The sequence below is a fragment of the Diachasmimorpha longicaudata genome, chromosome 3 (assembly GCF_034640455.1).
Source record: "Diachasmimorpha longicaudata isolate KC_UGA_2023 chromosome 3, iyDiaLong2, whole genome shotgun sequence".
Classification (NCBI taxonomy): Eukaryota; Metazoa; Arthropoda; class Insecta; order Hymenoptera; family Braconidae; genus Diachasmimorpha; species Diachasmimorpha longicaudata.
In genome coordinates, this window is record NC_087227.1 from 11,411,893 (window position 1) to 11,426,009 (window position 14,117).

Genomic DNA, 14,117 nt, shown 5'->3' on the forward strand with positions numbered 1-14,117 from the left:
ACGCCAAAAAATCAACTAATTTTTCATTTTTCCTCTTTAATTATTATGCTGTGTTGCATTTTTATATGCTACATACATCGACATCCAGCCTGAACTATTTTTAGACAGCATTTTCTCTATACATTTCCACTCTTTTGTCTTTTGCCCTTAACCCCATAAATCCACATCCTCCCATCGTCAACGAGATTACTCCCTCGGAATTTATAAAAAAATATCAAATCACGAACATAACTGAAAGTAATAGAGACAATCAATAGTGGTTTTTTTTATTACATCATTTTCATTTGTATTCACTTTAATTTTCACGTTCCTCTCCAACTAATATAACGCTATTATTATTATTATTATCATTAACATTAAGGCATTACATATTTATAAATTCTTCATCACTCGATCACTATACAGCAATACCACGCTAAAATCGTTAACTTATATCAGTAGATGTGAGATCGCTCGTTGCAATAGTCCAGGCTTAACAGAATTCAATGATGATTACATACATCGCAGATTGAAAATCAGTAGCAAAATCATGGCTGGAGATAAGGCCCTCTGTCTCCGAAACTATTGAATTTAGAGGGAAATGTCATAAATCATTTTTGTGGAGAATTTAAAGAGCTACAAATACTTCTTTGTGACATTTTTCGATAAAGCCAGTAGTTTTCAAGATATTGCCAAAATAGTGGGGACAACAATTGTGGTTTCATCTCCTGTCATCATTTCGCTCTAAAAATTAAAATTTTCAATGAAAAAATTCCAGAGATTCAATTACTCAGCTTCTTAACATCTCAATTATCATATGACGAATGAAAATAACACTAATAGTAAAGCGTTTCACTTCAAGACTGCAAAAATATCTCCCCTTTTTGGATTTCTTTTAGTGAATGAAAATCGAGGGTTTATCATATCTGGAATTTTTTCAACGATCAAGCGATTCATTCACTCAATCAAAATGATCATTCACTTCGAGTATCATCGTCGGTTGTTATCGCATTTCTCGATACATTAGACACACTCGCCGAGGCAACGTAGTAACACAGACAGGCGGACAGGCAGTATCGTGGGAACATTTTTGTTACTTTTTTTTTGTTTTCAAAGTGATCTTGTGTATCATTTCTCGGTGGGACCATTTCCTGCCACAGTGAGGGAAATTTCTGGTGAAAAAAAATAGGTCGACTTTGCAGAAGCTTAGGATAAAGTTGTCTTTTTGAAGTTTGGTGTTTCATTAAAAATCGTTACTTCTTCAACTAGATAATCATCAATGAGCATCACTCGAATTGTCGCTAATTTTTTTTAATATCAGTCGGGAAGGAATGAAGTACTACTGTCCAGTTGATTTCAGCAAAGATTTCCCGCAATCACAAATAAAATTACTATCATTTATTGGCCAGGGAAAATAATTTTTCATTCATTTTTTTAAATATTTCACCTCTTGTTGACGACCAAGACTGATAGATAATATGAATTTTGCGAAAAAATCGGGAAAATTGTTTATTCGGACGTAGAATTCTTTGAGAATGATTTGGAATTTTCATTATATCTGTAGAGTTCAATAAAGGAATAATTAAAAAAATATTCACCTTCCCTGATTCTGCACTCGATCCACTTGTTATTTTCGGTTAGTTTTCACAAAGATTCATTGGAAAATTCGTCGACACATTATTTCGACTTCCATGGGTGGAGTTTTTCCACTTTTAACTAATTTTAATTATTATAAAAACGTATTTACACATGAAAATGGAGGAAAGAGATTTATAAGAGGAATTAGGAGATTCGTGCCCACTTGGGTCAGACAAGTAGACATAAATGGCACTGATCCTTGAAGAAAAAATAAATTGAAAAAAATTAAAATACAATTAACTTGTTAATAACATAGCGAACAAGGAAGCCCCCGGGAAAATTCCCAGATGACAGGAAAACCCCTCAAAACGATGAAAGAAAATCAGTGAAAAATCAGGATCGAAATCGAGGTTTAACGATCGAGGATCCCTTTTAAATTGATACATCCCAATAATTATTTCGCCGGTAATTGGCAAAGAAACACAATCCCGTTATTTCTCGAAATATGTCTGAAGCCATTGGACCCAGAGAAAAATCCCAGAAAATTATTCTTGTGCAAAATGAAACGATCAACAAAAAATATTATTTGACATATTCCCTTGCGGCCTCTCATTCCCCAGATAACCATCGAATAGACTTCTGACAGTGATGACAGCATTCGTCACGAATAGTATCATCCCCCGTCCATTCTTCGATTATCTAGATACCATGCGTGAAACCATGATGAAACATCAAAAGGCGCTTCTACTACATCTCAAAATGCACCACAAAAAATATCTCTCTCGGCATTTTCCTCCAATTCCCTTTTCTCCAGAGACGTCCCCTCCCTCCCCTCAAGAAACCCTGCAAATCCATTCTCTCGTCAATAAATCTCTCCTTTCACCCTTAATCCCCACCATTACCCTCAGAAAAATAAAAGATAATGAGAAGAGAGGGAAGGAGACTTACAGAGCCTTAAAAATACATCCCATAAACAGCCAGCCAAAAAAAACACTAATTAGTCCTCAACATAATTGTTTTTCTCATCCATTTATTGGTTGTATTCTTCAATAATTTCTATCATCGAGGCAATTTAAAATTATAAGGAAGGGGTCACACTGCCCAAAAACATTATTTTCTTTATACAGGAAAAACTTCGACATACTATCTTTTTTTTTATTTTTACCATTAAACGCCTACCCTCTTCTTCTCACCTATCTTTCACACTTGCTCATGAATTTCCACTCATCGTTCGTAATTTCAATATTTCAATCAATTATTTAATCAAGGTATTTACCTCTCATCGGATGTATCAACATCAGTATCGTTCCATCGTTATACCGTATAAAATGAATTCACATTATGCCGACTAACACGATAATTCGCTTAATCAATTAAACTATTAATTGTAATAATATTACTATTATCAATTTTTATAATAATCATATTTACAAATTCCTAATTCTATTTTTCCTGTCTCATGGTCACATGGTACATCCGTCCACGTGCAATTATAGTTATCTTTTAACTATATAAAATAGTAGGTAGTGGTTACAAAGACGGTTGTGAGTTTTATGATGTTGTTTGTATTTTATTCTCAATTTGGGTTCATTTATCTGGGGTAAGTTTCTCGTAAAGAAAATTGTGGACTGTCTCTTTTCTGTCATTTGTACGTTATAATCGCTTGCAAGAGATTAATGTGAATTCTGGGGTATTTCTTCGATTTTTTTATTATAATATATCGATTCATTGATGAGAAGTAATTTTTTTCGCAAATTTCTTTAAAAGTAATGAGTTGAGAGGAAAAATAACTGCATTGTACTTCTCTTAATCCCATTATTTGCAAGGCAATCACAGAAGTTAAATTTCAATTCAGGCCAATATTTCGCATATCCCAATTAGCATCCCTGATATTTGTGCAACAAAAAAATGGATAATACAATTTGGAAGACCAAATCTCCAGAAGTAATGACAAAAAGGAACTCAAAATTCTCCAAAAAATCAGAATTCCCATCGATAAATCATTAAACCGAATAATCCAATGTGCGCGTGATCACAATATAGGCCAGGTATCATCAATCATCTAAACATTGTTTTTTGTACGATGAAATAGAGTACAGGACAGATTACACGATATATACATTAATATAACGTTGAATTTATCCCCTCGAATTCTCACTTCATTATTCTATCTCATTCAATTTTTCATCACTTTCATCATCAATGAGACGTACTAAATAATAACCCACTTCACAATTTTGAATTGCAAAAAGAAATGAGCGGAACAAGAAATCATTTTCCAATCAAAAAATCATAATTTCTCTTCATGAAAACATTACTGAACTTTCTTTTTTATCAACATATGGTATTTATATAATTGTCTTCGTCTTAATCAATGACAGCTTTTCCATTATTATGCATTATGTTGACTGTCAATGCCCGTAGTCAGTCGCTTTTTCTAAGAAAAGATAATTAACGTAAAATATTTTTGTGGTTTAATCAGAAAAAATTGGATAATTAAATTTACTTAGTCGAGGTAATTAATTATATTCATTTCACAAATGGGGAAAATGTCAAATCTCGTGTCTTCTTCACAATTTCATGATTATTCTGAAAACTAGGTGACTTTTAAAAAAATGGCGGCAGACATTTGAGTGGGACATTTGGTTCTCCCCAACAAATGTTTACCGACTTTTTCCGATGATACCCTTCATTAACGGGATATCCACGAATTAACACAAGTCGAATTGCCATAAATTATCTAGACACTCGTTAATTGTTCAATTATCTAGCTAATAAGTGCTTGCAGAGGAAAATGTGAAGAATCATTTTCTCCTAAAATTCCTTATCGCCAAGATAATGCCAAATAACTCCACAAATTTGTCTTATTAATATCGTCATAACCGATTATTTCATCATCACACTTCATGACACAAGAATGACCAGATTGACGATTAAATTTCACATTTGAAACGAACCAAAAAAAAACATACATAAAGTGAAATGAATAAAACGTAAATAAATCAATCAATCGGTCCACACAATCATTTCGTTCTTTTACATCATCAAAAATCTCTCAATGATTCTTTCAAATTTCAAATAATCTTGCCCCGACACGCTCACACTTCTATTTATCATTATACCTAGCATGCTTAGAAAATATTTGAAAAACGAGTCTATGGAAGGGATTAGTTGTTGATTAATCACCTCTGAAAATTCATAAATCCCTTCCAGGTGTTATTAATTCGTCACTGTACACTTTATTCCATCTCTTCTATTTCAATCATTTTATTAATTAAAAGTTCATAATTTCGTCATTTCCACTTGTCTTCATCATCTTCACCAGCTACAACTGCCCATTACCATTATCAGACTAGACATGTACAACAATTACCGAGGATTTAAGATATTCAATCCTTCATTCATTAAAAATTATCTCATTTGTTGCAATCTAGGTACCAATGACCACTGTCAGTCTTCAGGCTCGACTAAGTCTAACTGTTTTTATTTACTGGCCAACCATGAATCCTCAGGGTCACGGTCATCTCGAGTCCCCACGTGTCTCCATCAATTTCATTTTATTACTAAATCGCTGAATCATTGATGACAACTGACGATTTTCCCTCCTGCCCCTTCCAAGTAGAATTATCTCCGAAACCACTATGTTCAGCAAAAAAATGTCATAGGTCCTTTATTGTGGGAAATTTAACTCTGCACAAAAAATATTTTGTGAAATTTTTTCCCAAACTCACTCATTTCAGAGATAATCACCAATTAACAAAAGTCAAGAACGAAAATCGTCAGTTTCTCCTTTAATTATTCTTCTTTCATCGTCACCTTCACTCGAATAAATCAAAACAAAGCGGTAAATTAAATTTTTCAGACATCACAATATAACTGAAGACGAAAGAAAACTAATTAACCATTGAATGAGTAAAACCATTCGAAAAAAATAAATTACAAACGGTCACACATTTTTTTATCGACTTATAACAATTAATAAAGACTCTACGACCATGTCGTATTGACAACATAAAACAACAATTACCTAATAATTCGCTAGATTTTTATTTTTCATCGATGAGAGTCGTTCTCAATGGCAATTTGAGAATATTTTAATGTTCTGAACTTGTTAATGTTTAATTGGACATTGACGCTCACAAATAACGACTCATCGGTTATTTTTAAGAGGAGAAAGAGACACGAGACTACACGTGGATTGTTCTCGGTTGCTTGCAAGGCAGCTGGGCATTATCTGGACATACGTCGATGATTTTATCGGGTATTTGTTGATGAATCAGGTGTGGTGGTTACCTCCTGTCACGATACAGAAGGTAAGTCTTCATGGCCTGGGGCAGATTTAGGTCTTGAATCCTTTCGAGTCGGTGTTTACCGATTCTTTGGCGGATTACTCTTCGACAGAGGTCCATCAGAGGCAATGGCTCGGCTGAAATATGATGATAATTTTTATATATTTTTCTGGCAGGGAATTACAATACTGTAAACCAATTCTCAATCAATTTGAGAAATGATATTGCAGGAATTCTCAGTATTAATAATAGTGGAATCGATACTCACGGTCAAGGCCGCCGATGTACTTCATCGTAATCTCACAGTGTCCCCACACTGCCGAGACAATAGGGTGTAACTTTCTTCCTTTTAATCCTCTGAATGCTATACCCAGGTACTGGCCGTCCACCACAAATGCTAACGTTCCTTCATCCATGTCAAGGACAACTGAGAAAATAACAACACCATCAAATTACTTGTACAATGTGATATCCATAGAAAATTGAATAACCGCATTTGCAAATATTATTTTCAAGAACTCGTTGAGCATTGACCTCAGGAGAAAATGTTTTGAGACTGTTTTACAACGAAAATTTAAACACCTCTAAAAATTATTGCAAATTATGAGCAAGTTAATTTTTTTAATGAAAAATATCATATATTTACCTAAAAACTTGTCTGGTACAACAAACGTCTCATCAGGTTTAAGTAGCGCTGGATACGTAACGCCATTGTTATTCTTAGAGTCGTGATAAAGTTTATTTCTACCCAAGTCCCAGCCCCAGCTGAGTGCATTATTGCCGACTAGACTCTGATAGCCAACACTGTGTAATGGTGCATCGGCGGTTGCAACACCAACAACTGCATGTGTACCACGTTGTTTCGTACTCCAATTAACTTCCCACACGTGCATACCCTTTGTGTAACCAATTTTCCCTCTTATGCAGTCTGTACTCTGGGCAACTGGATGACGGTGAAACGTCAATTTGTCGTCTTCCTGCGAAATTAGATTGAATTCCATCCGTTTAATCATCAATAAATGCTAAGAATCATGATTTTCATCTATGAGAGCTATTTCAAATGTTAGTCGAAAACATTTGTGCTCATAAACACCGGCTACAGACCTGCTGCACCCTACTAATGCTCAAGGTAGTAGGGATAGGTTGATAATTAATTTAGGATAATTAATTTTTATTTGAAAATTCACCTTGACGAATATATTGAGACTCCGGTCTTCAGCATTCCATCCATGGTGTACTTGTGCTTCTCGTGACGCTGGGGGCATATCAAGGAGTACATCGAGTCGCGCCGGCCTCGAGAAGTCCTGAGCAAGTTCACGTGGCACCACTGGTTTGTACGGTGGTACTGTACCACCACCAACTCCAACTCCTCCACCCGCTCCCGCACCGCTTTCACGCGTCACGCTCTTCACGCCGCCTTGAAAAATTAATTGATGAGTTATAAAGGGGATATTTCGTGACATTTGTTCATTCTCAGTTGATTATTCATGTTAAATGATGTCTAGACTGCACGCTATTCCCGATCGATCAATGTCTTCCAAGTTTTCATTAAGATACCCTTTCGTCATTGAAATTATTAATGTTTTCCACATTTCCTAGGCTTTTTGACTCCGGATAAAGTCAAGAATGAAACAGTCAATGCCTTCGTCTATTTGTTTTAATATTTTTTCTTAGGCGATTGAAATATTCACGTTTTTATACTGTTTAGCGGAGTTTGTTGACGACATTTGTCACCTTTTTCCTCAAAAACCCAACAAAGGATTTCTCAGAGGTTTCAGATCCTGCCACAAAGGATTTCCAACGAATCGGTCAGCCCTGGGGTTTACCAACAGGATTTTCAGTTTGGTTTTCTGTCCATAGCAGCTGTGTAACTTCTGTGGCGGGAAAAAAACCGGAGTGACCGTTCTGCTCCGTCCTTTCCCCCCAAAGACTTTTACAACTCTCAAAGAAACCGTTTCGGTTAGATTGGAACGGACGCAGACGATGTAAAAAACTTGAAGAGATAAAATGTGAAATACGATATTCGAACTTTGAAAAGATCCTTAAAGAATTGAGGGACTCTAAAAAAACATCTGGAGTCATCAGATCTTGAGATAAAATCTAAGAGCCATTCGGGACTTATTTATTTTTAATTTTTCTATCATAAAGAGAATGAATTAAATAAATCAAAAGAGAAGTTGAACTATTTCTGGACAGGGCCAAAATCCAAATTAAAGAATTGAATAATTTCTAGATATAGTTTGGAAGTCCGTGGGGCATAACGGACTTATGATCAGTGTTCTCCAGTGAAAATTTTGTCGATAACGAGGCGAAATACGAATGAAAGTGGAAAATGATTGTTGAGATGATATATACTGGCACGGGTATGATTTATACACCTCACAGTTTTTTTCCACGATTCTAATACCCTTTTTCACGTTCACAGAAACGTCCGCATCGTCCCGGAAAATTCCCAACGCCAAGCACGAGTCCCTGTACCTTTTAGTTTTCCGGACAATAAAAATCGATTTACGGGGTTTCATTAATCTGTCCCGAGGTGTACGCGACGTACCGTAGCCCAGGCCATCGGGACAAATTTACGATCTGCGGTGCATTACAGAGGTAAGGTGTCAGTTTTCTTTTGCCAGAGGGAGTAGAAAAACGTGGAAAAACTACCGACACCTCAGCATTCTTTTATAACGTCAGTATTAATCAAAATTGCACTTCCATAATTTTTTAATTGGACTATAAAAACTCCATCTGATGATCAGGGCATCAAGATGATGTGCACAAAAACCATGAAGATATTAGAGAAAAAGAATGATCGCGAAATGTCTACCATTGGACAGTAAATCAAGTCCGCAGGCTGTATATTTTATTTCACCCGCCAAAAATTTTCCCCGCATTTTTCATTCTCCTTTATTTATAGCTCCCGTCGTACTAATGCCGTCCGCTGTCTGGGTATGAGAGTGATAGAGGTGAACACGTTAAATATTTGTGGTGGAAAAATGCTGAATTTCTCTTTCTCTTTTTCATTTTTTTTTTCCCAAGGGACATGTAAATAGGTAAATGTGAATGTATGGTCAGTGGTGGCATATTGGAATACACGATATTTATATTTTCAAATCCCTTTGTGTCACACTGTACCCACAGAACAGTAAATGCAAATTTTGGGAAAATCGAGGTGAGCTGATACTCGGTATATTTTGTGGTGTTCTTATCAGTGACAGGTAATTATTTTATAATGTCTGGTGGGTCTTATGAGGGCATTGGCCTCTTAGTCGTGGTCTGAAGCCTCCACTAGACTGAGATAAATCGAAACGCATAAATTCATTTTACCTTGAAGATCGAAATAGAGACATCAGTTTAAATAGAAGATATTTTTTTTAGGTAAATTCAAAATAACCATTTACCTGATATCTTTTGGCCCATGGTCATGCCCCGATGGTGGGAGCGATAGTGGGGGTGGTGTCGATGATGATGTGGATGATGGCGTAGTTCAACACAGCCAGCTGACACTTTGTGCCTGTGGTGTCTTGTACTAGTGGTATGATGACCGTTATAATGACCGTTGATAGGTGGTTGTCCACCACCCTCTTGACCACCTCCCCGCCTGGGGCTACCACCGCCCCCACCACCCCCGTAGAGGGCCCCACGACCAACTATAACACTACCGTCGTTAGCAAGTACGTTGTTACCACCTCCAGTTGCACCAGTTGGCCCGGTTGTACCGGTTGCACCGCTACCGCGGCTGCCACCCCCGCTCACGCAACGATTCCCTTTATTCCTGTAACAACATTTAGGAGAATCATTAGATTGAGACATTCGAAAAATACCATACAACAATATGAAAGCAATAATAATTCATACAACGACTGCTCTATGTCACAATTTTGTTAATGGTAACGTTGATGAGTGACCTCGGGGTAATACATACAAGTGATAACATCGTTGAAATAACTCATGACAATTCTCTAATTATCTCGTCAATAAAATATCTTATAAAAAAATATCAGGCAATTTCTCCTGTAAAGTATTTAATTTTCTGCATGAAATTAGTATCACAATTTATTTTAAACCCAATCCTAATCGCCGATTTTCTGATCATCATTATTCGATTTCTTCAGGAATATATATATACTATCAAAAAACGAATCATCACTTTACCACGAGATCTGAAAATCCCCCCGCTGCAAAATTCACCCCCTTTCATCTCCTCTCTCCCACCATTTAGCTCTCCCCCAAGACCTAACCTAACTTTCACCTGAAATTGTACCAGTAAACGGCGTAAAACTGTCTCTCCATTTTTCATCTGCCTCCCCTCACACTCACATGGATTTTTGAAAAAATGGACAATCTCTGCAGGCAGAAAAAAAAATTCTCCGACGATGGTGCAGTATCACTTGAAGCCGATATCATGAACAGCATGGAACAAAAGCAAATGGCGGACAGGAGACAAAATGACAGTCGATATTGTGGAGAATAAATAGAGAGACGAATGACAGGCGTTCGGGATTATGCCCTGACGATTCCAACCAAAATGTCCAATGTGTCTGTGACAATTGTTGCAATGATCATAGGCCAGGGAGTGGGGCTGACGTTGTGTCACTTTACTAACGTGGCTTGTTACTTCCGCTTTAGGCTGAGGGCCGATGCCACTTCCGGTTCATGGACAGACGTTCATGCGGATGCATGTGTGGATGGTAGCGCGATTCGAGATGATTTCGTAAAAGTGACAGGTGCCGTTGGGGAGGGGATTCAGATTTCCAGCCGGGTAAAATGGCGAATGTCCAATCGTGGTGACATACCTCGCAGGTGAATGCGCGTATAAAAATTGAAATAAAAAAAAATATAAGTTGACAATTTGTAGAAAAATTGCGGCAGTGTGTTTCCAAATCGAGAACCCAACTTCCGGTACTAAGCAATAGAAAAAATAAAATATTCAGGTTAAAGGGGGAAACGATAAAGTCCTGTTATCACTTTTAGAATAGTGATATCCATTGTACTCCATTACCGAGGAATGGGAAGTGGTCGTCGGTCCCCAGAGATGTCTGTGGAGTTACGCATGAACTTGTAACCGTTAAAAATAATTTAGCAGTACTAGTGAGCTTTCGTTTGCCCATGAGACTTTATTTTTACAAAACAATTGTTCTTTCAAATAACCATTTTCTTCCGAACAGTTTCACGTTTCCCCGAAGAGAAATATTCAATGAAAAATGGGCCAGAAGGAACTGTCATAATTAGCTTCAAGACTAATTATCTCCTGATTATCTAGTGATGTAACTTTCACGCAATGTAACGAGATTTTTAGGTTTATTTATTTTAAAAAATTGCTCATCAGGCGGAAGCATTGAATAGTAGTTGCAGAGAGAGGCGAGACTGCTTGGTATTGATCCGGCTCTCCCCCGCCGGCCCCACCCGACTGCCACCCATCCACCCGTACCAACCCAAATCTACCCTGACTCGTCGTTCTATTCTGTCTCTTTGCCACACCCGCAAAAAAAATTGTACGTATCTTCTGGGAAATTTTTCAACATGTATGCGTCAATTCTCTTGACTTGTCGGTGATCAAAAGAAAACCTTCAAATGAAAAAAAAAATTTAATCCAAACGAAACCCATGTCCGGAATGGGAAAACCATTCTGCCTCGTGTGGGTTCATGAGTGAAATTTTCAAGGTGAAAGATGGACGGTTATGAAATTTAATTTGCAATATGAACGGGCGTAGAAAGTAGATTTTTCCTCCGAAATTCTGGATTCTCTATTTTTTTTTGGAATTCCGCAGTTACGGAAGAGCAGCTGTAGGCAGTCGCACCGAACTGTCACAGATTTTTTTTCTATTCGAATCGTTGGTGAGACATCACAATACTGTCACGTAAAAATTCCGAGGCGATTGCATAATCAGTGAGCAAACATTGAGTTCCGTAATTTCTACTGAGTATTCTCCTTCGTGGAGACAAAACCGCAGGTACCGCTTCGTTCATTAAATGTAATTTTTCGCACACGTGATGAAATGCATCAACGCAGAAAATAATAAACCCGTGATTTGGCGGGATTCTCAGGATTTAGATCCTCAACGGAGAGGGTTCCGAATTTCTGATTGCCTCTCCACCGCCGAATCCAGGCCCTAATCCCAACCATAGACTGCAGTCCACATTGCATTGTAAATCTCATTGGCAATCAGTGACGAAATCCCCCATGTTGAACAGTACAGTATTGCCCTGGCAGTGCCTGGATGCGTGTCGAACGATAATCCACGAAATTTCTCTGTGTACCTAAAACCCACCGCGAACGACCTCACAACATCCTATACACATTCCTCTTCACTCACTTCTCATTGGATCGTAAGCTCTTGTCGTCAGTTTGGGGGGGTCTTGTGTGCAGAGTGATGTTACTGTTTGATCGATGCCTCTATCGCCTCTCGGTTCATGCCAACGTGTCAACGAATACCAAAATCCATCCAATATCCCTCACCCGACACTTGAATTTTATGCTTTTCAAAGTTTCAAAACTACCCAATCACCGAACGTTCTCTTTCCATTAACATTACATTCTCTGCATTGAAAAATTATATAATTAAGTGGATAAAAAAAATATCAGTACACCATCAAAGCTCTAACAATTCATTACATTGAGTTTTTCATTGCTGTGTACAATTGAATGATCAATTTTTTCCAATTTTTTCCACCATCAACATCCATTCACCTCCAGTGGTAATTGAGAGATTGATTGTTTCATCTCAGCGGGATAAAGACGAAGAACTGGTCTGAAAAAAAATCGTCTGTGGGGTGTGGCTGGAGGAGGAAGGGCAAGAGTGGAGGGAAAAAAAATTGGAGAGAATGAGACAGAAATACATTCTGCTGACAAAGGCTTCTTGTCTGTACTCCCGGGGGGCTTGCACAACGCAAAATGGCCCCTTTGTCGCGGCAGCTGGCGAACAGGTGTGTGTAAGGGATAAAAAAGCCCAATGGTTGGTAGGAGGAGAGGAAACCGAGAGAGAGAGAGAGAGAGGGGGGGAGAAGATTTCTGCCCCGTGTCAGCTGTTACTTGCGAATACTGAGAGTGAACGGGGGATTTTGTTCGCGAAATCTGGATGAAATAATATACCCTAGGCCATGGACACTTGCAGAGATTTGAAATGTGATTAATTTCACGAGTGGATTAATGTGAATTTTTTGCGAAGCTTGACTTTACCTTTGAATACAAGCCGCTGTGAAATTTTACAGTTCCCTCACATCTAATGCTCAATTGTAATTAGCCAATGAATCGTAACAAATCAGTCAATGAAGAACCACGCGATGGTCATTTTCAACAGTGGCACTCATTTCCCATTTATCATTTACGATTATCTTTACGAGTGTGTCATTTATTATCATAATTTAATTTGAATTTAATACATATTTGAAATTTAAATGAAAAAGCTAATGCTTCTTGTAACTAAAGATAATAACAATAACGAGAGAATTCTCTGACCGTTAAGAGCTTCGAATTTTAATAGAGAATAAATTTGTTCTCGTTTTCAAGGCCGACTGCTGCACGGTACAGGTTCTACATCAATAAAGATAGGCCATTAGCATAAACCTGAATGACTAAATAATAGATCCCCGAATTTCCGAACCACAAAGACGGAAAAAAAAACCCGAAATAGTGCAACGAGAATTCGATTAATTTGAGACACAGAAACCGGACCACGACCTTTCTCAATGTGATGTTTGGAAAGCTGTGAAAATTGAATAGGGTCATGAATTCATTGGAACATCACCTGAGAATACCCATCAAGACTCGTGTGATTGCCCAAGGCAGTTGAGATTATTCTCGTTTGACTGTTGCGATAGCTAAAGGTCAACATAAAGTCACCAAAAATTGTCGACAAAATGAGATGGCAATGGTGATTCAGTGGGTCCTAAAGGTCGGTAATTTTTTGTCAGCCTCTTATTATTGTTTCTTGTAATGAGATAGCTCGATTTCCGGGTTCCAGAAGGTCTTGGTATTTCGTAATTCATGCTTAGGAATGAGATTTTTTTTTAAGTGATGATTTAATGATTGAGATGTATGTCCAAATTGACAGGTTATTTGATATTTTTTTCAATTTTCCTAAAAGGACCCGGGGACTAGGGGGGCCGAAGAATTCGCGAAACAATTGCAGCGGAAAACACTTTTCCTTTAAAATCTGTCATGCGTCATCTTACGATTTCCATCTGGAATTTTCACCGCAACGAATGTAATCAAATTTCGTTTGTAAATTCCAATACTTGTCATTTGCCACTCAGACCCGGGGTATATTGGTCGATTGA

At 37.5% G+C, this 14,117-nt stretch overlaps 1 protein-coding gene across 4 annotated transcripts in view; it reads right to left on the reverse strand.

Moving 5' to 3' along the window:
- Positions 1 to 16: 16 nt before the first annotated feature.
- Positions 17 to 14,117, reverse strand: part of LOC135160444 (protein gustavus) — an 87,474-nt gene continuing 73,373 nt past the window's right edge. For all 4 annotated transcript variants that reach the window (XM_064116977.1, XM_064116978.1, XM_064116980.1 and 1 more), the window contains 5 exons: positions 9,239 to 9,612; positions 7,034 to 7,263; positions 6,493 to 6,823; positions 6,115 to 6,273; positions 17 to 5,983 (listed from right to left, as the gene is read on the reverse strand). In XM_064116977.1, the coding sequence (XP_063973047.1) occupies positions 5,847 to 5,983; positions 6,115 to 6,273; positions 6,493 to 6,823; positions 7,034 to 7,263; positions 9,239 to 9,612 (1,231 nt within the window). In that variant the 3' untranslated portion in view covers positions 17 to 5,846. The remainder of the gene's footprint in view (positions 5,984 to 6,114; positions 6,274 to 6,492; positions 6,824 to 7,033; positions 7,264 to 9,238; positions 9,613 to 14,117) is intronic.